The 23,082-nt window shown below is 46.8% G+C and overlaps 1 protein-coding gene across 1 annotated transcript in view; it reads left to right on the top strand.

Annotated features, from left to right (window-relative positions):
• Positions 1–23,082, top strand: part of NECAB3 (N-terminal EF-hand calcium binding protein 3) — a 145,132-nt gene that overhangs the window by 90,917 nt on the left and 31,133 nt on the right. The window contains exons 6-9 of the mRNA XM_040436085.1: positions 2,217–2,353; positions 13,275–13,387; positions 13,823–13,902; positions 17,095–17,148. Of these exons, the coding sequence (XP_040292019.1) occupies positions 2,217–2,353; positions 13,275–13,387; positions 13,823–13,902; positions 17,095–17,148 (384 nt within the window). The remainder of the gene's footprint in view (positions 1–2,216; positions 2,354–13,274; positions 13,388–13,822; positions 13,903–17,094; positions 17,149–23,082) is intronic.

Here is a 23,082-nt window from a genome sequence, read left to right as displayed (position 1 = left end):
AACCCATTCTCACAAAATATAGACTTTCCTTTTTTAGAGGCGAAACGGTATGATGGAGATTTATAAAAACTACCACTATGGAAAAGTGGAGTATTTTCTAATAGGTGCCTTTTGAATAATAAAAATAGCTACTTTATTGGTTGTTCTGTGCAACTACTTCCTTGCGCTAATTTTATAAATGTGTCCTTATAGATTTTATTACTTAGGGTGCATTCCAATAACCGTATATGTTTTGTGAAAATGCGGATCCACAAAAAATATAGATGACATCCGTTTTGCATCGTTTTTTGCGTTTTTTGCACGTGGAAAGTATAGCCTGAAGAGCGCAAAAAAATTGGATAGGTTTGGATAGGTAGTTAGGGAGTTGGTTCATTATCCTCTCAGGTCCATCCACATATTCACCATGTGATCGTTGACTTTAGAGAAGTTTACCACTTTGGGGCTGTCACCCTTAGGGCTGTGATTACGTCTGCCCGTTTTGGGAACATAATAGCCCCCACACTTAACTTACCTGCTAAGAGATTTTTTTGCCACACGGTATCATCCGGTGAACGGTGTCACCTATCTAGACACCACCGGACTTCTTCTTTTTCTGTACGACCGTGTGGTCCCTAGGGCACTTTAGTGATCTCAAATTGACCCAGTGGCATCAAAGTTTTTACACTGGTCCACTCCCATTTCTCTGGACAAACACGATTTATATGTTGAAAGTCCTCTGTCTTGCCCAGATTATACTGGGTTATTAAGTGCTTTTTTTTGTACTTTTTGTACTTTGTGTACTTCTTGGGGGTTACTATATAACACACCCCTCTTTGCTTGTTTGTGTATTACCAATAATAAAGATTTAGTTTTAATTTTTAACGCCTCTTTTATACTGTGATATTGGGGACCCGAACTTCACTTTATTATTTTCCGTTATAACATGGTTATATGGGAAAATAATGGCACTCTTAAAATGGAAAGCAAAATGGAAACTTTTAGAGACAATGGGCCAGATTTATCATTACTCTGACAGCTCACTCCACTTTCACATATGGCTAAAGTCAGTTTTAGCCAAGTCAGATTTATGATCGGCCCTTTAAGACTGTAATAAATGTGGTTTAACGGTAGCAGTTTATCCGTCAGTAAGCAGCTTTACAAAAGTCGCACATCTTTACGAAAAAGTCGCACGTTTTTATGAAAAAGTCGCACGTTTTTATGAAAAAGTCGCATGTTCTATTAAAAAGTCTCATAAGATAAGCATGGTCCTCACTGGAGTGAAATTGCGACTTTTTTGCGACTTTTTAAATAGTCCCAATAGTAAATCTGTCTAGAGATTCATTTACATAAGAAAACACGCCCACTTTCAGAAAACTGGCGAGCATAGTGCAGAGCAGAAAAAAGTCGCAAATTTGTGCGCAGTTTTAGCGTTTGGGACTTTTTTTGGGACTTTTTCACTCCATTATTCTGACCTGAGCTAATGATAAATCTGGCCCATTCTGTTTTGCATTCTGTCATAATAAAAGTCTATGGCCTGCATAACGTATCCGTCTGGTTTACGTTATGCTGGAGTCCTGGTTAAAGGGAACCTGTCACCTCCTAAATGCATGTAAACCCGCCAGCAGTACCTCAGAGTAGCCCGCAGTGTGATACTAATCATACTTTTCATCCTGCAGTCCGATGCTGCATAAGGTCAGAAAACGATCTTTTATCCTCCGTCCGCGCTATTTTGCATGTCAGCTTAAAGTCAAGCGGGCAGCGGCCTCCTTGCTTCAAGTCAAGGTAACCACGCCCCCTCTTGCCTTTGAGTGACAGCCCGTAATTCGGTTTCGCTTTTCGAAGTCTCGCGCATGCGCGGTGCCCTCTATTTTACTGCGCGATCCCATGCCCCGCCCCCTTGACTTCAAGCTGACAAGCAAATTAGCGGGGGCGGAGGATAAAAGATCGTTTTTGACCTTATGCAGCTTCGGACTGCAGGATGAAAAGTATGATTAGTATCACACTGGCGGATACCCTGAGGTACTGCTGGCGGGTTTACATGCATTTAGGAGGTGACAGGTTCCCTTTAAGTTTTTGTACTATTTGGGGACAGACAATATCATTATTTCCCAAACCTGGGGTTTGAAACGACCATAAAACATTAAAATGGGAAGAAAATTTCACACATGTTTTTCATTGATTGCTATGCTTGTCCATTTGCTTCATCTAATTAATGCTTATAATATCTTATCTAACAGGACTATGAGAAAGCCAATCCCACCGAGCAGTTTGTAACACGTTTCTTGCTGCGGGAAACAATGAATCAGTTGCATTCCCTGCAGAGCTCCTTGGAGTGCGCTCTGGAAGCTGTAGAAGCCCAGACTAGGCAAGACAGGTAGGGTAGAGTTATATTATTATTGTCTACCACCTCGAGGCACTGTTTCCTGCCGTGAGACCATTTGACCAAATTTATCCAGAACATGGTTATTCTGTGGTCGCCAAAAATGTTTTCAGGGGAATGTAGTTATCATGAGCCATCACGCTACCAGTAGATTGCATCATCAGGTTTGGAACACAAGTGACAGCTGAGGCAAATTGAGTGGCCAGTATGGAAAGCATCAAGACTGAGAGGACTTGATTCTGTAGCTCTTAGGCTACATGCACACGACCGTTGTGTGTTTTGCGGTCCGCAAAACGCGGATGGCGTCCGTGTGCCTTCCGCAATTTGCGGAACGGCACGGACAGCCTTTAATATAACTGCCTATTCTTGTCCGCAAAGCGCGGACAAGAATAGGACAGGTTATATTTTTTTTGCGGTCCACGGAACCGCATCTTTTGCTGCCCATTGAAGTAAATGGTTCCGCATCCGAGCCGCCAAAACTGCGGCTCGGATGCAGACCAAAACAACAGCCGTGTGCATGAGGCTTTATGAAGACATTTATGTCTCCATGGTAACAGACTTCTAACAGACCCTGTGTAGTCTGACCCTTGCCATCCTTCTTCTAGCCCTACTTCTTGCTAACTTACTGAATGTCTATAAGTAGCGAGAAGTAGGGAACAGACAGAAGGCACTGTAGGATCGGTCAGGGTTTGTTTGTAGCCCACTACATTGAGAAGTAGCTTCAGGACCAATAAACATGGATCATTCAAAGTAAGATTCAAGTAAGGAGTCTTATGCCTCGTTCACAGGTCAGTGTTTTAGTTGGTGATTTCCATCAGTGATTTTGAGCCAAAACCAGGGAAGGGTCTAAACACAGAACAGGTGCAGATCTTTCCCTTATACCTCATGTCTGTGGAGCAGTGGTGTGCCTAAGGTTGCTTGGCACCCGGGGTGGGTCCTTTCTCTGGCACCCCCCACCCCCACAGTACTTTTAAAAAACCGTACCCCCTCACAGTAGTATTGCTCTCATTGTACAACCTTCACAGTAGTTTTGTACAGATGTGTGCCCCCTAACAGTAGTTATGGCCACATTGTGCCCCCTTAAAGTACTTATCCCTTCATTGTGCCCCCCTCACAGTAGTTATGCCCTCTGTGTGCCCCCTTCACAGTAATAATCCCCATTGTGCCCCTTCACAGTAATAATCCCCATTGTGCCCCCTTCATAGTAATAATCCCCATTGTGCCCCCTTAATAGTAATAATCCCCATTGTGCCTTCTTCAGTAATAATGCCCCTTAATAGTAGTAATGCCCATTGTACTCCTTTTACAGTAATAATGCCAATTGTGCCCCCTTAATAGTAATAATGCCCATTGTGCCCCCTTAATAGTAGTAATGCCCATTGTGCCCCCTGCACAGTAATAATGCCCTCTGTGCCCCCTTCAAAGTAGTAATGCCCTCTGTGCACTGTGCCCCCTCCATAGTAGAAATGCCCATTGTGCCCCCTACACATTAGCAATGCCCATTGTGCCCCCTCCATAGTATAAATGACCATTGTGCTCCCATCATGTTAGCAATGCCCATTGTGCCCCCTCCAGAGAAGAAATGCCCATAGTGCCCCGTTCACATTTGCAATGCCCATTGTGCCCCCTCCAGAGAAGAAATGCCCATAGTGCCCCGTTCACATTTGCAATGCCCATTGTGCCCCCTCCAGAGTAGAAATGCTCATTGTGCCCCCTCTGTGCTAGCCTGAAGGAGGGGAGGAGTGTGGGGAGCTGAGCGGTGAGTGACAGAACCGCAGCTCCCTGCACTCCAGCAATCAGCGCTGCCGTCTGTATTGATGGAAGCGCTCATTGCTTCTGGACTCTGGCACCCCCTGAGAGCCGGCTCCCGGGGCGGACCGCCCATCTACGCCACCCCCCCCCCCCCTTAGCACGCCACTGCTGTGGAGGCTCCAATCCTGGTTTTAGGTCACAGTCACCGATGGAAATCACTAACCAAAACATGTGACGTCTGAATGAGGCATTAGGCAGGGCTTTAGAGTGCCACTCAGTATATCAGTGGTCTATCATGATTTACTGCAGCTTTGATTCACAATCAGGTGTGATTCACAAAACGGCATCAATTCACGACAAACTGCTGCAGTTATGCCACGCAGTGCTCATCCGTACAGCACACTACTGCCCTGGAACACAACAAGGAAACCAAGCCTTAGCCTTCACATCCATGAAAAAAAGCGTACATGTTTCATCAGTGAATATGTCTGTGAAGGATCCATGGTTGGTCCATGTGTCTGTTTTTACCATCCGCGTGTCATCCGTAATTCACTGATGTTGCTCAGCTGGAAATTTCCAAAGAATCTCCTTTTAGGCCTCTTGCACACGTGGCGTGGTGTAGCCGCAGCGGATTGCGGACCCATTCACTTTAATGAGTCTGCAATCCGCCTGTTCCGCAAAAAGATAGAACATGTTCTATCTTTTTGTGGAACGGAAGTACGGGATGAAACCCCAACGAAGCAGTCCATAGTGCTTCTGTAGGGTTCCGTTCTGTGCTTCCGTTCCGCATCTCCGGATTTGCGGACCCATTCAAGTGATGCGGAATGCCCACGGAACCACGCCCGTCTATTGCAGATCCGTAAATGCGGTCCGCAATATGGCCACGGAGCGCACACTTTCGTGTGAAAGAGGCCTAAGTCTTCAGTGAAAAATAGATGCAACATGGACACAACACGGATGTGTGTCAGTGATTTTCACGAACCCATAGACTTCAATGGGCGTGCTTGGTCCGCATCACGGATCAAAGTAGTGCATGTCCCCATGATTTTTGTACTGACCCACGGTCAGTAGAAAGATACTGAAATGTGAACAGACACATTTAAATCAATGGGTACGTGTGCTGTCTGCAGAAAATGAAAAACGGAAATGTGAATGAGGTCTTAAACTGCCTGAACAAAGTGTGGATTATGTGTGGTTTTTACACACAGATTATGTGGAAAAACCTCAGTGTAAGGCCTCATGCACACGAACGTTTTTTTTCACGGTCCGCAAAAACAGGGTCCGTAGGTCCGTGATCCGTGACCGTTTTTTCGTCCGTGGGTCTTCCTTGATTTTTGGCGGATCCACGGACATAAAAAAAAAGTCATTTTGGTGTCCGCCTGGCCGTGCGGAGCCAAACGGATCCGTCCTGAATTACAATGCAAGTCAATGGGGAGGGATCCGTTTGACGTTGACACAATATGGTGCCATTTCAAACGGATCCGTCCCCATTGACTTTCAATGTAAAGTCCGGAGTCCCTTTTATACCATCAGATCGGAGTTTTCTCCAATCCGATGGTATATTTTAACTTGAAGCGTCCCCATCACCATGGGAACGCCTCTATGTTAGAATATACTGTCGGATATGAGTTAGATCGTGAAACCTCATTTCCGACAGTATATTCTAACACAGAGGCGTTCCCATGGTGATGGGGACGCTTCTAGTTAGAATATACTACAAACTGTGTACATGACTGCCCCCTGCTGCCTAGCAGCATCCGATCTCTTACAGGGGGCCGTGATCAGCACAATTAACCCCTCAGGTGCCGCACCTGAAGGGGTTAATTGTACTATCATATCCCCCTGTAAGAGATCAGGGCTGCCAGGCAGCAGGGGGCAGACCCCCCCCCCCCTCCCCAGTTTGAATATCATTGGTGGCCAGTGCGCCCCCCCCCCCCTTCCTCCATTGTAATAAATCGTTGGTGGCACAGTGTGCGCCCCCCCCCCCTTCCTCCCTCTATTGTAATAATTCGTTGGTGGCACAGTGTGCGCCCCCCCCCCTTCCTCCCTCTATTGTAATAAATCGTTGGTGGCAATCATTGGCCCCCCTCCCTCTATAGCATTTTCAACATTGGTGGCCAGTGTGCGGCCTCCCATCTTGCGCCCCCCCCCCCCCCCCCCCCCCCGATCATTGGTGGCAGCGGGTTACTAGCAATAGTACAAGATTCATACTTACCTGGGAGCTGCGATGTTCGTGTCCGGCCGGGAGCTCCTCCTACTGGTAAGTGACGGTTCATTTAGCAATGCGCCGCACAGACCTGTCACTGTCACTTACCAGTAGGTGGAGCTCCCGGCCGGACACGAACATCGCAGCAGCAGGTAAGTATTAATCTTCTACTATTGTACTATTGCTAAGTAACCATGGCAACGAGGACTGTAGTAGCGTCCTGGTTGCCATGGTTACCGATCGGAGCCCCAGCGAATAAACTGGGACTCCGATCGGAACTCCGCTGCCACCAATGATGATGGGGGGGAGGGGGGGGGGGGAGATGGGAGGCTGCACACTGGCCACCAACGTTGTTAATGCTATAGCTGGGGGGGGGGGGCAATGGGGGGCGCACACTGTGCCACCAACGATTTATTACAATAGAGGGAGGAAGGGGGGGGGGGGGGGCGCACACTGTGCCACCAACGAATTATTACAATAGAGGGGGGGGGGGGGGCCGCACTGGCCACCAATGATATTCAAACTGGGGAGGGGGGGGGAGGGTCTGCCCCCTGCTGCCTGGCAGCCCTGATCTCTTACAGGGGGATATGATAGTACAATTAACCCTTTCAGGTGCCGCACCTGAAGGGGTTAATTGTGCTGATCACGGCCCCCTGTAAGAGATCGGGTGCTGCCAGGCAGCAGGGGGCAGTCTTGTACACAGTTTGTAGTGTATTCTAACTAGAAGCGTCCCCATCACCATGGGAACGCTTCTGTGTTAGAATATACTGTCGGTTCTGAGTTTTCACGAAGTGAAAACTCAGCTTTGAAAAAGCTTTTATGCAGACGGATCTTCGGATCCGTCTGTATAAAAACTAAACTACGGCCACGGATCACGGACACGGATGCCAATCTTGTGTGCATCCGTGTTCTTTCACGGACCCATTGACTTGAATGGGTCCGTGAACCGTTGGCCGTGAAAAAAATAGGACAGGTCATATTTTTTTCACGGCCAGGAAACACGGATCACGGATGCGGCTGCAAAACGGTGCATTTTCCGATTTTTCCACGGACCCATTGAAAGTCAATGGGTCCGCGAAAAAAAACGGAAAACGGCACAACGGCCACGGGTGCACACAACGGTCGTGTGCATGAGGCCTTAGGCCTCTTTCACACTACAGTATGTCCATTTTAGTGTTTTGCGTTCCGTTTTTCACGGATCCGTTGTCCCGTTTTTGGGTTCCGTTGTGTCTCCGTTTCCGTTCAGTATGTCCGCAAAAACCTTTCAGTATGGTTTCCGTATGGTTCCCGTATACGGTCCGTTTTTCACGGATTAAAAACGGAAGCCACCTGTATTTGTGCTCAGCCAAAGTTTGGCAACAAGAAACACATGGCCACAGTGGGCTGGGCCTAGCATTTGTTAATGACGGATCCGCAAAAAACGGATGACATACGGATGACATACGGATGCCTTCCGTATGCATTCCGTTTTTTTGCGGACCCATTGACTTTAATGGAGCCACGGACCGTGATTTGCGGAGAAACATAGGACATGTTCTATCTTTCCACGGCACGGAAATACTGAAATACTGAAACGGAATGCACACGGAGACACTTCAGTATTTTTTGCTGAACCATTGAAATGAATGGTTCAGTATCTGTTCCGTATACTGAACTCAAAAAACGTCCAGTATACTGAACGCAAAATACTGTAGTGTGAAAGAGGCCTAAGGCCTCTTTCACACTACAGTATTTTGCGTTCAGTATACTGGACGTTTTTTGAGTTCAGTATACGGAACAGATACTGAACCATTCATTTCAATGGTTCAGCAAAAAATACTGAAGTGTCTCCGTGTGCATTCCGTTTCAGTATTTCAGTATTTCCGTGCCGTGGAAAGATAGAACATGTCCTATGTTTGTCCGCAAATCACGGTCCGTGGCTCCATTAAAGTCAGGCCTCTTTCACACGACCGTTGTGTGCACCCGTGGCCGTTGTGCCGTTTTCCATTTTTTTTCGCGGACCCCATGACTTTCAATGGGTCCGTGGAAAAAACGGAAAATGCACCGTTTTGCAGCCGCATCCGAGATCCGTGTTTCCTGGCCGTGAAAAAAATATGACCTGTCCTATTTTTTTCACGGCCAACGGTTCACGGACCCATTCAAGTCAATGGGTCCGTGAAAGAACACGGATGCACACAAGATTGGCATCCGTGTCCGTGATCCGTGGCCGTAGGTTACTTTTTATACAGACGGATCCGAAGATCCGTCTGCATAAAAGCTTTTTCATAGCTGAGTTTTCACTTCGTGAAAACTCAGAACCGACAGTATATTCTAACACAGAAGCGTTCCCATGGTGATGGGGACGCTTCTAGTTAGAATACACTACAAACTGTGTACAAGACTGCCCCCTGCTGCCTGGCAGCACCCGATCTCTTACAGGGGGCCGTGATCAGCACAATTAACCCCTTCAGGTGCGGCACCTGAATGGGTTAATTGTACTATCATATCCCCCTGTAAGAGATCAGGGCTGCCAGGCAGCAGGGGGCAGACCCTCCCCCCCTCCCCAGTTTGAATATCATTGGTGGCCAGTGCGACCCCCCCCCCCCTCTATTGTAATAATAGGTTGGTGGCCAGTGCGGCCCCCCCCCTCCCTCTATTGTAATTATTCGTTGGTGGCACAGTGTGCGCCCCCCCCCCTCCCTCCCTCTATTGTAATAATTCGTTGGTAGCACAGTGTGCGCCCTCCATCGGCCCCCCCTCCCTCTATAGCATTAACAACATTGTTAGCCAGTGTGCGGCCTCCCATCTCCCCCCCCCCCCCCCCCATCATTGGTGGCAGCGGAGTTCCGATCGGAGTCCCAGTTTAATCGCTGGGGCTCCGATCGGTAACCATGGCAACCAGGACGCTACTACAGTCCAGGTTGCCATGGTTACTTAGCAATAGTACAATAGTAGAAGATTCATACTTACCTGCTGCTGGCTGCTGCTGCGATGTTCGTGTCCGGCCGGGAGCTCCACCTACTGGTAAGTGACAGGGTCTGTGCGGCGCATTGCTAAATGAACTGTCACTTACCAGTAGGAGGAGCTCCCGGCCGGACACGAAAATCGCAGCTCCCAGGTAAGTATGAATCTTTTACTATTGTACTATTGCTAGTAACCCGCTGCCACCAATGATCGGGGGGGGGGGGGGGGGATGGGAGGCTGCACACTGGCCACCAATGTTGTTAATGCTATAGAGGGAGGGGGGCCAATGGGGGGCGCACACTGTGCCACCAACGATTTATTACAATAGAGGGAGGAGGGGGGGGGGGCGCACACTGTGCCACCAACGAATTATTACAATAGAGGGAGGAAGGGGGGGGGGCCGCACTGGCCACCAATGATATTCAAACTGGGGAGGGGGGGGGTCTGGGGGGGGTCTGCCCCCTGCTGCCTGGCAGCCCTGATCTCTTACAGGGGGATATGATAGTACAATTAACCCCTTCAGGTGCGGCACCTGAGGGGTTAATTGTGCTGATCACGGCCCCCTGTAAGAGATCGGATACTGCTAGGCAGCAGGGGGCAGTAATGTACACAGTTTGTAGTATATTCTAACTAGAAGCGTCCCCATCACCATGGGAACGCCTCTGTGTTAGAATATACTGTCGGAAATGAGGTTTCACGATCTAACTCATATCCGACAGTATATTCTAACATAGAGGCGTTCCCATGGTGATGGGGACGCTTCAAGTTAAAATATACCATCGGATTGGAGAAAACTCCGATCCGATGGTATAAAAGGGACTCCAGACTTTACATTGAAAGTCAATGGGGACGGATCCGTTTGAAATGGCACCATATTGTGTCAACGTCAAACGGATCCGTCCCCATTGACTTGCATTGTAATTCAGGACGGATCCGTTTGGCTCCGCACGGCCAGGCGGACACCAAAACGACTTTTTTTTCATGTCCGAGGATCCTCCAAAAATCAAGGAAGACCCACGGACGAAAAAACGGTCACGGATCACGGAAAAACGGGACCCCGTTTTGCGGACCGTGAAAATATACTGTCGTGTGCAATAAGCCTCAATGGGTCCGCAAAAAAACGGAATGCATACGGAAGGCATCCGTATGTCATCCGTATGTCATCCGTTTTTTGCGGATCCGTCATTAACAAATGCTAGGCCCAGCCCACTGTGGCCATGTGTTTCTTGTTGCCAAACTTTGGCTGAGCACAAATACAGGTGGCTTCCGTTTTTGATCCGTGAAAAACGGACCGTATACGGGAACCATACGGAAACCATACTGAAAGGTTTTTGCGGACATACTGAACGGAAACGGAGACACAACGGAACCCAAAAACGGGACAACGGATCCGTGAAAAACGGAACGCAAAACACTGAAATGGACATACTGTAGTGTGAAAGAGGCCTTATACAGTAGCAGCAAAGTGTAAGAAATTAGACAAATCTCATGTACTCTTTGCTTTTTTTCTTAGGTGCGGAAATTGACCTGATGTGCGGATTTTGAAATTTGCAGCGTGTCAGTTGTTGTGGCTTTTTCAATGGAAAGTTGAGATCTGTGGAAAACCTGCATTAGGCCTCATGCACACAACTGTTTTTCGGGTCCGCATCCGAGCCGCAGTTTTTGCGGCTTGGGTGCGGACCTATTCACTTCAATGGGGCCGCAAAAGATGCGGACAGCACTCCGTGTGCTGTCCGCATCCGTTGCTCCGTTCCGTGGCCCCGCAAAAAAAATATAACATGTCCTATTTTTGTCCGTTTTGCGGACAAGAATAGGCATGTCTACAATGGGCCGCCCGTTCCGTTCCGCAAATTGCAGAAGGCACACGGGCGTCTTACGTTTTTTGCGGATCCCCGGCTTGCGGACCCGAAAATGGGTCCGTGGAAAAATCGGAAAATGCACCATTTTGCAGCCGCATCCGTGATCCGTGTTTTCTGTATGTCAAAAAAATATGACCTGTCCTATTTTTTGACGGACAATGGTTCACGGACCCATTCAAGTCAATGGGTCCGTGAAAAAACACGGATGCACACAAGATTGGCATCCGCGTCCGTGGTCCGTGGCCATAGGCTACTTTCACACAGACGGATCCGCAGATCCGTCTGCATAAAAGCTTTTTCAGAGCTGAGTTTTCACTTCGTGAAAACTCAGATCCGACAGTATATTCTAACACAGAGGCGTTTCCATAGTGATACATGACTGCCCCCTGCTGCCTGGCAGCACCCGATCTCTTACAGGGGGCTGTGATCCGCACAATTAACCCCTCAGGTGCTGCACCTAAGGGGTTAATTGTGAGTATCATAGCCCCCTGTAAGAGATGATGTGCTGCCAGGCAGGAGGGGGCACCCCCCCTCCCTCCCCAGTTTTAAATTCATTGGTGGCCAGTGCGGCCCCCCTCCCTCCCCTGTAGTACTGTAGATTCATTGGTGGCCAGTGGGCCCCCCTCCCTCCTCTGTAGTACTGTAGATTCATTGGTGGCCAGTGGGCCCCCCCTCCCTCCCCTGTAGTTCTGTAGATTCATTGGTGGCCAGTGGGCCCCCCCTCCCTCCCCCTACTAATTAAAATCTCCCCCCCTATCATTGGTGGCAGCGGAGAGTTCCGATCGGAGTCCCAGTTTAATCGCTGGGGCTCCGATCGGTAACCATGGCAACCAGGACGCTACTGCAGTCCTGGTTGCCATGGTTACTTAGCATTTTTTTAGAAGCATTATACTTACCTGCGAGGCTGCGACGTCTGTGTCCGGCCGGGCGCTCCTCCTACTGGTAAGTGACAGGTCTGTGCTATAAGCAATGCGCCGCACAGACCTTTCACTTACCAGTAGGAGGAGCGCCCGGCCGGTCACAGACATCGCAGCTCGCAGGTAAGTATGATGCTTCTAAAAATTGCTAAGTAACCATGGCAACCAGGACTGCAGTAGCATCTTGGCTGCCATGGTTACCGATCAGAGCCCCAGCGATTAAACTGGGACTCTGATCGGAACTCTATATATATATGGTATATTCTAACATAGAGGTGTTCCCATGGTGATGGGGACGCTTCAAGTTAAAATATAATATATAATAGGGACTCCTGACTTTACATTGAAAGTCAATGGACTTTGATCCGTTTGCAATTGCACCATATTGTGTCAACGTCAAACGGATCCGTCCCCATTGACTTGCATTGTAATTCAGGACGGATCCGTTTGGCTCCGCACTTTTTTCATATCCGTGGATCCTCCAAAAATCAAGGAAGACCCACGGACGAAAAAAAGGTCACGGATCACGGACCTACGGACCCCATTTTTGCGGACCTTAAAAAAAACGGTCGTGTGCATGAGGCCTAAGGCCTCATGCATGTAGCCTAAACCACACAAAAAAACGTGATAAATAGTGCAGATTTATGTGCTGTTTTGGTGCGGATTTCATGCGAATTTTTGGTGGGTGAATGCACATAAGATCCGCACTAATTTCCATGTGGATTTATATGCATTTCTGCACCTTATCTGCACCAAAGTCCACAATTTCTAACAATGGTTTTTGGTGCGGATTAGATGCAGTTTTGCCGTAGATCTCACAATTCATTGAAAAAGGGTGAAATTCTCAGCTAAAACCGCAAACATGATTGACATCCTGCAGACTTGGAAGTCCACGCAGCAGATCAGTTTCTGCACAGAAATCTACATGAGATTTTTGGAATCTCCGCCACTTTGCTGGTACTGTACTGTGCGGCATTTTTTCCACACGCGAATCCACGCTGTAAAACTGCACGTATTCCACAACAGGTGGTCTTATAGTCAGGAATCCACTACATACTCATACATACACATATTTCGTATAGCATGGTCCCTAAGGCGTTGGTTTTGTAGCAGATAATTGCATATAATACAATAATTAGACGTTGATATAAGATGTCCTGAAATCTTTGTGGTGATGTCGCTCTTAAATGTGCATTGTTGTGTTATATCTAATTCTTGCTTCTTTTGTCCTATTCAAGACAGGATGTTGCAAAGCTAGAGCCTAAGAGGGTTGCGCGCAAATGCAGTCGCCGTACCGACAAGTCCTCCAGCCTTGCGCCAACAGATGCCTATTCGGCTCTCCTGAGAACAGGTACATGTTCACCTCACTGTATACGGGTTGTTGGCTTCTCTCCAAGACCTCCTGCACACGAACGTGTGTGCCCTGTTGCCGTATTGCGGACCGCATTTCCGTGGGCATTCCGCATCACGGATGCGGACCCATTCACTTCAATGGGTCCGCAAATCCGGAGATGCGGAATGGTGCGGGACGGAAGCACGGAACGGAACCCTACGGGAGCACTACGGAGTGCTTCCGTGGGGTTTTATCCCGTACTTCCGTTCCGCCAAAAGATAGAACATGTCCTATCTTTTTGCGGAACGGCCGGATCGCGGACCCATTAAAGTGAATAGGTCTGCGATCTGCTGCGGCTGCCCCACGGACGGTGTTCGTGCATTGCAGCCCGCGGGGCGCACACGTTCGTGTGCAGGAGGCCTAACTGTGTATCTGTGGCCCTGTCTCCTGCAGGTGTGCTGTCAGATGGCGACACTCAGTGGTCGGTACAGATCAATCGCTTGGAGCAGCTCATCGACAAGCTGGAATGTACGGTAAGTGATAACATCAGCTTCATGTCAGGTACATATACAGCACTGCTTGAACATTTGTGAACCCTTCTAAATTTCCTGAATTTCTGCATATATTTGACCTAAAACTATGTCACATTTGCGTACAGGTCCTAAAAGTAGATAATGGTAATCAAATCAAACAAATGAGTAAAAAATATTAGACTTGGTCATTTATTTATTGAGGAAAATGATCCAATATCACATGTCTGTGAGTGGCAGAAGTATGTGAACCTTTGTTTTCGGTATCTGGTGTGACCCCACCTTGTGCAGCAATAACTGCGACTACGTTTCCGGTAATTGTTGATTAGTCCTGCACATCGGCTTGGAGGAAATGTAGCCCGTTCCTCTATACTAAACAGCTTCAGCTCTGTTATGTTGGTGGCTTTCCTGACATGAACTGCTCGCTTCAGGTCCTTCCCCAATATTTCTACTGGATTAGGGCTCATGCACACAAACGTATTTTCTTTCCGTGTCAGTAACATTTTTTTTACGGACCGTATGCGAAACCATTCACTTGCACACGACCGTATGTATTTTGCGCTACGCAAAAAACGGATTTGCAAAAAATACAGATGACATCCGTGTGCAATCCGTATTTTGTGGAACAGAACAGCTGGCCCCTGATAGAACAGTCCTATCCTTGTCCGTAATGCGGGCAATAATAGGACATGTTCTATTTTTTTGCAGAACGGAAATGCGGAATGCACACGGAGTAAGGCCTCTTCACACAAACGTATTTTCATTATGTTCCGGTATTTTAGCTGACCGCATACGGAACCATTCATTTCAATGGGTCCGCAAAAAAAACCTGAAGGTACTCTGTGTGCATTCCGTTTCCGTATTTCTGTATTTCCGTTCCAAAAAAAAGTAGAACATGTCCTATTATTGTTGTGGAACGGAAATACAGAAATACGGCAACGGAATGCACATGGAGTACCTTCAGGTTTTTTTTGCGGACCCATTAAAATGAACGGTTCCGTATGCGGTCAGCTAAAATACCGGAATGGAAACGGAATGAAAATACGTTCGTGTGAAGAGGCCTCACTCCGTGTGCAAAGAAGGAAACAGGTCAGCACTTCACCTTGGTATTGCACGCTGCACGGGAGAGGAGCAACCTCCAATGTATCAAAGATAAAGGAATCCCAGCTGCTGTGTCTTTGTGAATAAGCCTCTTTTTATTTTCTCAAAGTAGAATGTCCTACAACCAGGACCGGTTTCGGCATACAAGCCTTTCTCAAGGAGAATTACTCCGTGTGCATTCCGTATTTGTATGTCAGTATTTCCGTTCCGCCAAAAAATAGAACATGTCCTATTATTGTCCGCATTACGGACAAGGATAATACTGTTCTATTAGGGGCCAGCTATTCTGTTCCACAAAATACGGAATGCACACGAATGTCATCCGTATTTTACGCGGATCCGTTTTTTGCGGACCGCAAAATACATACGGTCGTGTGCATGAGCCTTAGGGCTCATAAACACGATCGTATGGCTTTTTCAGTGTTTTGCGGTCCGTTTATGACCACGGCATCTGAGGACTTAGACCTTTTTCACATTGACGGTACTCGTTCCGGCAGGGGAACAGCCTGCTGGATCCGTAACTACAGTGTACATCCGTGAGCTGCGTGCAGCGGTTCTTGTCCGTCCACCTCGCGGCCGTTCTGTGTCTGGATCTACGCCGCTCCTCATTATTGTGAATGGGGCTGGGCGGACTTCCTGCAGCTCACAGATGTACACTGTAGTGCAGATCCAGCAGGCTGTTCCCTGAGTAACGTGTGAAAGTATCCTTAAATGTCTGAGATCTGCTTTATCACCGACCGTAGACATTAGCCCTGGGTCTTTGCTGTTTAAAACGACGGCTATGGTGCTGACTGCGCTTGTGAGTGGGTGCTGTATTTTAGATGATGACTTTATTCCACCTGACTGGTTGTCAGGGGGTTAAATAATAGTTTTCTCCATGAAATAACAATTCTGACACATCTTTTCTAAGAGCTCCGCATTGTGCTGTTCCTCTGTTTTTCCTCTTAGGCCTCATGCACATGAACGTATTTTCTTTCCGCGTCCGTTCGTTTTTTTTTGCGGACCATATGCGGAACCATTCACTTCAATGAGTCCACACAAAAAACGGACGTTACTCCGTGTACATTCCGTTTCCGTCTGTCTGTATTTTCATTCCGCAAAAAAATAGAACATGTCCTATTATTGTCCGCATTACGGACAAGGATAGTACTGTTCTATGAAGGGCCAGCTGTTCCTTTCCGCAAAATACGAAATGCACACGGATGTCATCCGTATTTTTTGCGGACTGCAAAATACATACGGTCGTGTGCATGAGCCCTTAGAAATAGATGCATTTCACCTGGAAAACTGGGTGTTACTATTCTCCTTGTCAAAGAAGTGTGTTCCTACTGTGCCTGACACTGGTAGCACTCATTAAACAGTGTCAGAGTGTGTAAAGACACCCCCCCCCCCCCCCCCCCCCCCCCCACAAACAGTAATATCCTGTAATAAATTTTTTCATAAAATTCTAGGAGAATTTAAAAAAGAACCGCAGAATGCTTCAGAATTGTTATTTCATGGATATATATGGATATATTGACCAGAACAGACACGTCAGAAGGGGTGACAGGTCCTCTTTAAACAAATACTGCAACGCTGCTGTGCGTTTCAGGGGTTCAGTAATCCATCCCTGTGAGAGGACTGTCTGTGGACCCTGCTTAGAGGAGCTGTGCTGTCCGTGCTAGATGATAGAGGGGGATCTTTTTAACGCAGGCTACAAATTTGTAGGATTTCCTCCACATCTTCTTACTTGAACAGCAGAGTTAGAACTTGGGAAACAGGCTGTTTTCACACAGTCAGTGTTTGATCAGTGATTTCTTTCGATCAGTGATTGTTAGCCAAAACCAGGAGTGGAGGCTACATACAGATAAGGTATAATGGAGAGATCTGCGCCTGTTCTGTGTTCTTGACCAAACGCTGACTGTGTGAAAGCGGCCACTACAATGGAAGCCATATTCCCATTTTCCTGGGAGCCAGAAGCAGATGGGCAAGACTTTTCAGCTAGTCTTTGCAGGTACTTAGAAGGAATAGTGTATCATTATGGTTGGGTTTCTCCACTGTATCTTTTATGTCATTTATTAGACATAATTTTTAGAACTTTTTTCTCGCAAGCAGAGTCCGCGGCTACATCCGTTGCAGGAAGATGTGACTTCTTGTACGACACAGATGGTACGTTGTCTTCAGGATTAATTATCAAAGTAATGAGAAATAAGTGACATCTGCCAAATAGAAAGATGAATAATCCCTTTGTGGTTAAGGGAAATGTGACTAATCAGATATATAATAATTGTTCTTAAAGGGATATTCCACTTTCTGCAAATAAAGGTTATTTCATGTATAATTAAACATTATGCAATTTTCTAATATATTTTCTGGATTAATTTCTCATTGGTTTCAAGATCGCTGCTTGCAGTCATTCAATATGAACCTTTATTGTTTACTCCCAGGGCATAAAAATCTGCCCTGGTCATGCCATGGACACACAGGTACAGGACTGATTACAGCTACTATATGTGTTTTAGAGCATTTGTGTGAGCATCGCCTGACCAGGACACATTTTTATACCCTGGAAGTAAATTATGAAAGTTCCTATTGAATAACTGCAAGCAGAGATGTTGACTAGAGATAAGCAAATTTTTCAAAAATTCGATTCGCTGGTTCAGCGTTTTTTTTTTTTCATTCGCTTCGATCAGAATATATTTGTGATGAATTTCGTTAAAAAACTTCTATTTCCTGGCTGCAGAGAGCCTTTATAATGGTGTAGAACACTGTGCCTTGCAGTAACACGCATAGGGAGTCTGCTGTGGTAGTGAAATAATACTGTGAGTCCGTATGACATGCAGATGACAGGCGTCGCTCTTGGAATCACTGCACACTTCACTTATTTGGGCAGTCTCAGGGCCAAAACTGACCAAATAGCTCAAGTATGAACTGAGCCTTACAGGTCGATGTTAGCACCAAGAAGAAGTGCACTACTCTTACACCATCGTCAGCTGATTCCACATAGATGTCTACAGAAACTGTTCTATTAAACGCTTATACAAGTAGAGCCCCCCGACAGAGTGGAGAGGGTGTCAGCAGTAAGTTTGTGTTGATGTCACTGATTATTTTGCCCTTCCTCTGATCCGTCAGAACAATAACTCCAAAAAAACGGATCGTGTCTGTGGAGCATCCGCCTTCACTCGGTCAGCATTTGGTTAGTAATCCATCAGTATTTCTAATGCCAAAAAAACAGGAGTGGATCCAAAACAGAGATGACACGTAAACTGAAAATTTGCATGTCTTCTGTGTTTTGTACCCGCTCCTGCTTTTGGCTACCAAATCATAACACAATTCTGATGGGACCATACAGGCCTTACAGATGCTACACAGAGAGGATCAGTTGTGCGTCTCAGAAGAAGGGTCAAATAAATGATGATGTCAGCCAAGCCAAAAAGGCTAAATAGTGGCCCAGTCATGAAGTGGGGAGGGTGGGAACAGCATGAGAAGTCCACAGAGTGGCCCTATGACATAGTGGTGAGGTAGAAGCAGCATGAGGAGACCACAGAGTGGCACAATGACAGACTGTGGAGGTGGTGGCATCAGAAGCATCAAGAGGAGGCCACAGAGTGGCACAATGACAGTGTGGAGGTGGCGGCAGCATCAGGAGGCCACAGAGTGGTCCTATGACATAGTGGTGAGGTGGAAGCAGCATGAGGAGGCCACAGAGTGGCACAATGACAGTGTGGATGTGGAAGCAGCATTAGGAGGCCACAGAGTGGCAAGGTGACATAGTGTAGAGGTGGAAGCAGCATGAGGAGACCACAGAGTGGCAAGGTGACATAGTGTGGAAGTGGCAGCAGCATCAGGAGACCACAGAGTGACCCGGTGACAGAGTAGGGAGGTGGGTGGCAATACCAGTACCAGCTGAAGATGGAGGGTGAAAGAAGGAGCACTTGGCATCAGGCGGGTGGCAGCATCAGAATAGTAGCAGAGGCAGGTAACCAGAAGAAACCGGTCTCTTTTTTCAAATTGTTGGTGTGGCACCATGGATGATCTAGTCTGATGCATCAGGCATTGGTGCGTGGAAATCCTGGCTGATCCACGCCTGATTCATCTTGACAAATGTCAGTCTCTCCATATTTTGGGTGGACAGGCGAGTTCTTATTGGGGTAACTATGGCCCCCGCCGCACTAAACACCTGCTCTGATGCCACACTACTGGCTGGGCAGGACAGCTTTTCCAGGGCAAACTCTGCTACTTGCGCCACAAATCCAGTTTGGCTGCCCAGTAATCCAGCTGGTCTTCAATGGGGGGTGGCAGGGTGCTGTCCAAGTATGCCACCACCTGCTGGTTCAGGTCCTGCTCCAGGTCTAGCTGCTGCTGCTGGTGAGTAGTTTCTTCACTAGGCGGGTGAAAAAAGCTGCTCATCAGCGACTCTAGACTCAAGTTGCTGCTGATGGAGCTGGAACTGCTCCTACCCCCCCGCCACAGCAGCCATGGCAGAGGAACGTGAGCGCAGAGGGCCCCCCTGGTCAGAGGATGGACGATGGCACAGATAGGCAGCGGCCAACTGACTACATAGGATGTCTCTATAGTAGTTCAGTTTGTGCTCCCTCTCGCGGGAGAGCGAGTGTAAAAAAGGCCCCCATTTTGTACCGGTAGCTAGGGTCCAACAATTTGGAGAGCCAGAAGTCATCCCTCTGCCGAATGGTGACAATTCGGCAGTCACTACCCAAGCTAGCGAGCATGCATCGGGCCATTTGTGCAAGTGACTCGGAGGGACTCCCTGCCTCCATCTACACTGCATACTGCCACGGTGTGTCTGGGTCCTCTGCCTTGTCTTCTTCATCGCCCTGTAGCTCCTCTGGCTGCTCCTGCTCCTCCTCTCCTGTCCCGTGTGTGTAAAAACCACCCATTCCGCTACACATTGCTTGTGCTCCAATGTCCTCCTCCAGTTCAGCCCCCACAGGGCTCATGTGGTCGTCAGATCTAGGCGCCATGTTTCCAGTCCCCTGACCAGCCAGATTTACCAGCATCTGTTCCAGGACATGAAGCAATGGAATGACATCGTTCATCCCATAGTCCGGGCGACTGACAAATAACGTGGCCTCCTCAAAGGGCCTGAGCAAACGGCAGGTGTCACGCATGAGCTGCCACTGGCTGACATCAAAGTTACACAGAGGAGTACTCCTGTCTGCTTGGATCATCAAGACTTCAGGAACCGCTTTACAACCATATTGAACACGTGTGCCATGGAGGGCGCATGGCTCAGCCCTCCTTGACGCAGCGCCAACACCATATTCTTGCTGTTGTTGGTCACCATGGTTCCGATTTTGAGTTGTCACGGAGAAAGCCAGGATTCGATTTCTTGATGAAGGATATGGAGAAGTTCCTCCCCTGTTTGACTCCATTTGCCCAGGCAAACTAGGTGCAGAACAGCGTGAGACTGATGAGAGGAGTCGCACATGGCTTGCATAAACTACATGCCTCCAACATAATTCTTGGATCTCTACATGAAAATAATGTATTTGCTGTAAATCGCGAGAGGGGCATAGTTGGAGACATTGACTTCACAAGAGATACAGAGCAGCGGAGTTTGCTTTGAAATTAAAAATTTCACCACTGTGTAATTCGGCCAATACAGCAAAAGGGGGTGTACAATCAGCCATCAATTTTCCCCCAAAAACATGTTTGAAATTTAAAATTTCACCACTTCGTAATTCGGCCCATACAGCAAAAGGAGGTGTACAATCACCCATTAATTTTCCCGAAAAAAACATGTTTGAAATAAAACATTTCACCACTTCGTAATTTGGCCCATACAGCAAAAGGAGGTGAACAATCACCCATCAATTTTCCCAATAAAAACATGTTTGAAATAAAAAATTTCACTACTATGTAATTCGGCCCATACAGCAAAAGGAGGTGTACAATCACCCATCAATTTTCCCCAAAAATCCAGTTTCACATAAAATATTTCACCACTACGTAATTCGGCCCATACCGCAAAAAAGGCTTTACCACATATAACTGCACCGCTGAACGGCAAATAGGCCGTTGTTTTTTTCCACTTTGACACTACACAAGGCTTTTCAACATGTAAGTGCAACGCTGAATGGCGAATATATTTTTCTTTTGTCTACGAAGTCCTTTTGTTATGGTTTTGCACAGGGAGCAAGAATGTTATGCACAATTCTGATGGAACTCCTGATCTTAAGAAACTGGACCTGGACTCCAAAGCAGAGGCTCTCCTGTCATGTCTTGTGTGCTGTGGAGATTGAATTCAGACGGAGCAGATAAATACACATGAATATTTTCAACTTACTGAAGCTGCTTGATTTAATTGTGAATAGATGGTAAAGGCTGCCGGTGTGTTGTCATCAGCGTCTTCATTATGTTTACTGCAGGACCCACGACGATGTAATTCGGTCCATACAGCAAAAGGAGGTGTACAATCACCCATTAATTTTCCCCAAAAATCCAGTTTCACATAAAATATTTCACCACTACGTAATTCGGCCCATACCGCAAAAAAGGCTTTACCACATATAACTGCACCGCTGAACGGCAAATAGGCCCTTGTTTTTTTCCACTTTGACACTACACAAGGCTTTTCAACATGCAAGTGCAACGCTGAATGGCGAATATATTTTTCCTTTGTCTACGAAGTCCTTTTGTTATGGTTTTGCACAGGGAGCAAGAATGTTATGCATAATTCTGATGGAGCTCCTGATCTTAAGAAACTGGACCTGGACTCCAAAGCAGAGGCTCTCCTGTCATGTCTTGTGTGCTGTGGAGAATGAATGCAGATGGAGCAGATAAATACACATGAATATTTTCAACTTACTGAAGCTGCTTGATTTAATTGTGAATAGATGGTAAAGGCTGCTGGTGTGTTGTCATCAGCGTCTTCATTATGTTTATTGCAGGACCCACGACAATGTAATTTGGTCCATACAGCAAAAGGAGGTGTACAATCACCCATCAATTTTCCCGAAAAAAACATGTTTGAAATAAAAAATGTCACCATTTTATAATTAGGCCCATACAGCAAAAGGAGGTATTTTTATTTCGCTAATATATCACTGCACCGCTGAAAGGCAATTAGGCCCTAATTTTTTTCTACTTTTACACAACACAAAAGGCTTTTCAACATATAAGGGCAACGCTGAACGGCGAATATATTTTTATTTCGCCACTAATACACGGCAAACAGGGCTTTAGAATATATCACTGCACCGCACAAGGGCAAACATATTTTTCTTTTGACACTAATACTCGGCAAAAAGGTCTTTAGTTACAACATATAACTGCACTGTACAAGGGCAAATAAGACATACTGTAGAAATATTTCCTTGTAATAAATCCTGTTAATGGCTGTATCAAACAGCACCAAGAATGGTTTGCTGGAATTACAGAGCTGTATAATGGCAATTTAGATCCCCAGTCAGTGCTCCAAGGTGTAATAGGATAGTTCCTATTACCCAGTCTGTAACCTCCACTACTGAACCCTGTTGTACATAAATGCTGTGGAACGATTCCTCCCTATCCTTTCCCTGCATTTATACAGCGTAAATAATTTTTCACCACAATCAAGTCTTTTCTATCACTGTCCCTAGCGTCTGCAGACATCTCTCCCTGCACTTACACTGCTAAATGGCAGAATCTAAGATGGCTGCCGCTATTTATAGGGCTGTGACATCACAGGGCTGACTGCTGATTGGCTGCATGCATGGAATTATGGGTGATCCCGCCTTCCCAGAGTTCCTTTCTCCATGTCCTCACACATGCAGCAGCCATTTTACGAAAAAATGAAATTCGTTACCACGAAGTGAGAGGAAATTCGGCTTCGGTGCGAATTGAATTTTTCCTGAAATTCGGAACGAATTCCACTTCATCAGCTTCGATTAGCTCATCTCTAATGTTGACATTGGAATACCATGCCATGACTGATGTAAAACAAAAATCATATATCATATAGTCAATGACAATCTATTTCTAACAAATGTAGAACCAGCCCTGTACTTCACATGGATCTAGATATCTCCCCATTCATTGCTCTAGTTGCCGTGCTAGATATATTTGGAGCTGGTAGCTCAGGGGGCGTGTCCTTTCTCAGGG

The sequence above is a fragment of the Bufo bufo genome, chromosome 6 (assembly GCF_905171765.1).
Source record: "Bufo bufo chromosome 6, aBufBuf1.1, whole genome shotgun sequence".
Classification (NCBI taxonomy): Eukaryota; Metazoa; Chordata; class Amphibia; order Anura; family Bufonidae; genus Bufo; species Bufo bufo.
The sequence above is the reverse complement of the archived record's forward strand: the minus strand, read 5'-3'. Positions and strand labels throughout refer to the sequence as shown.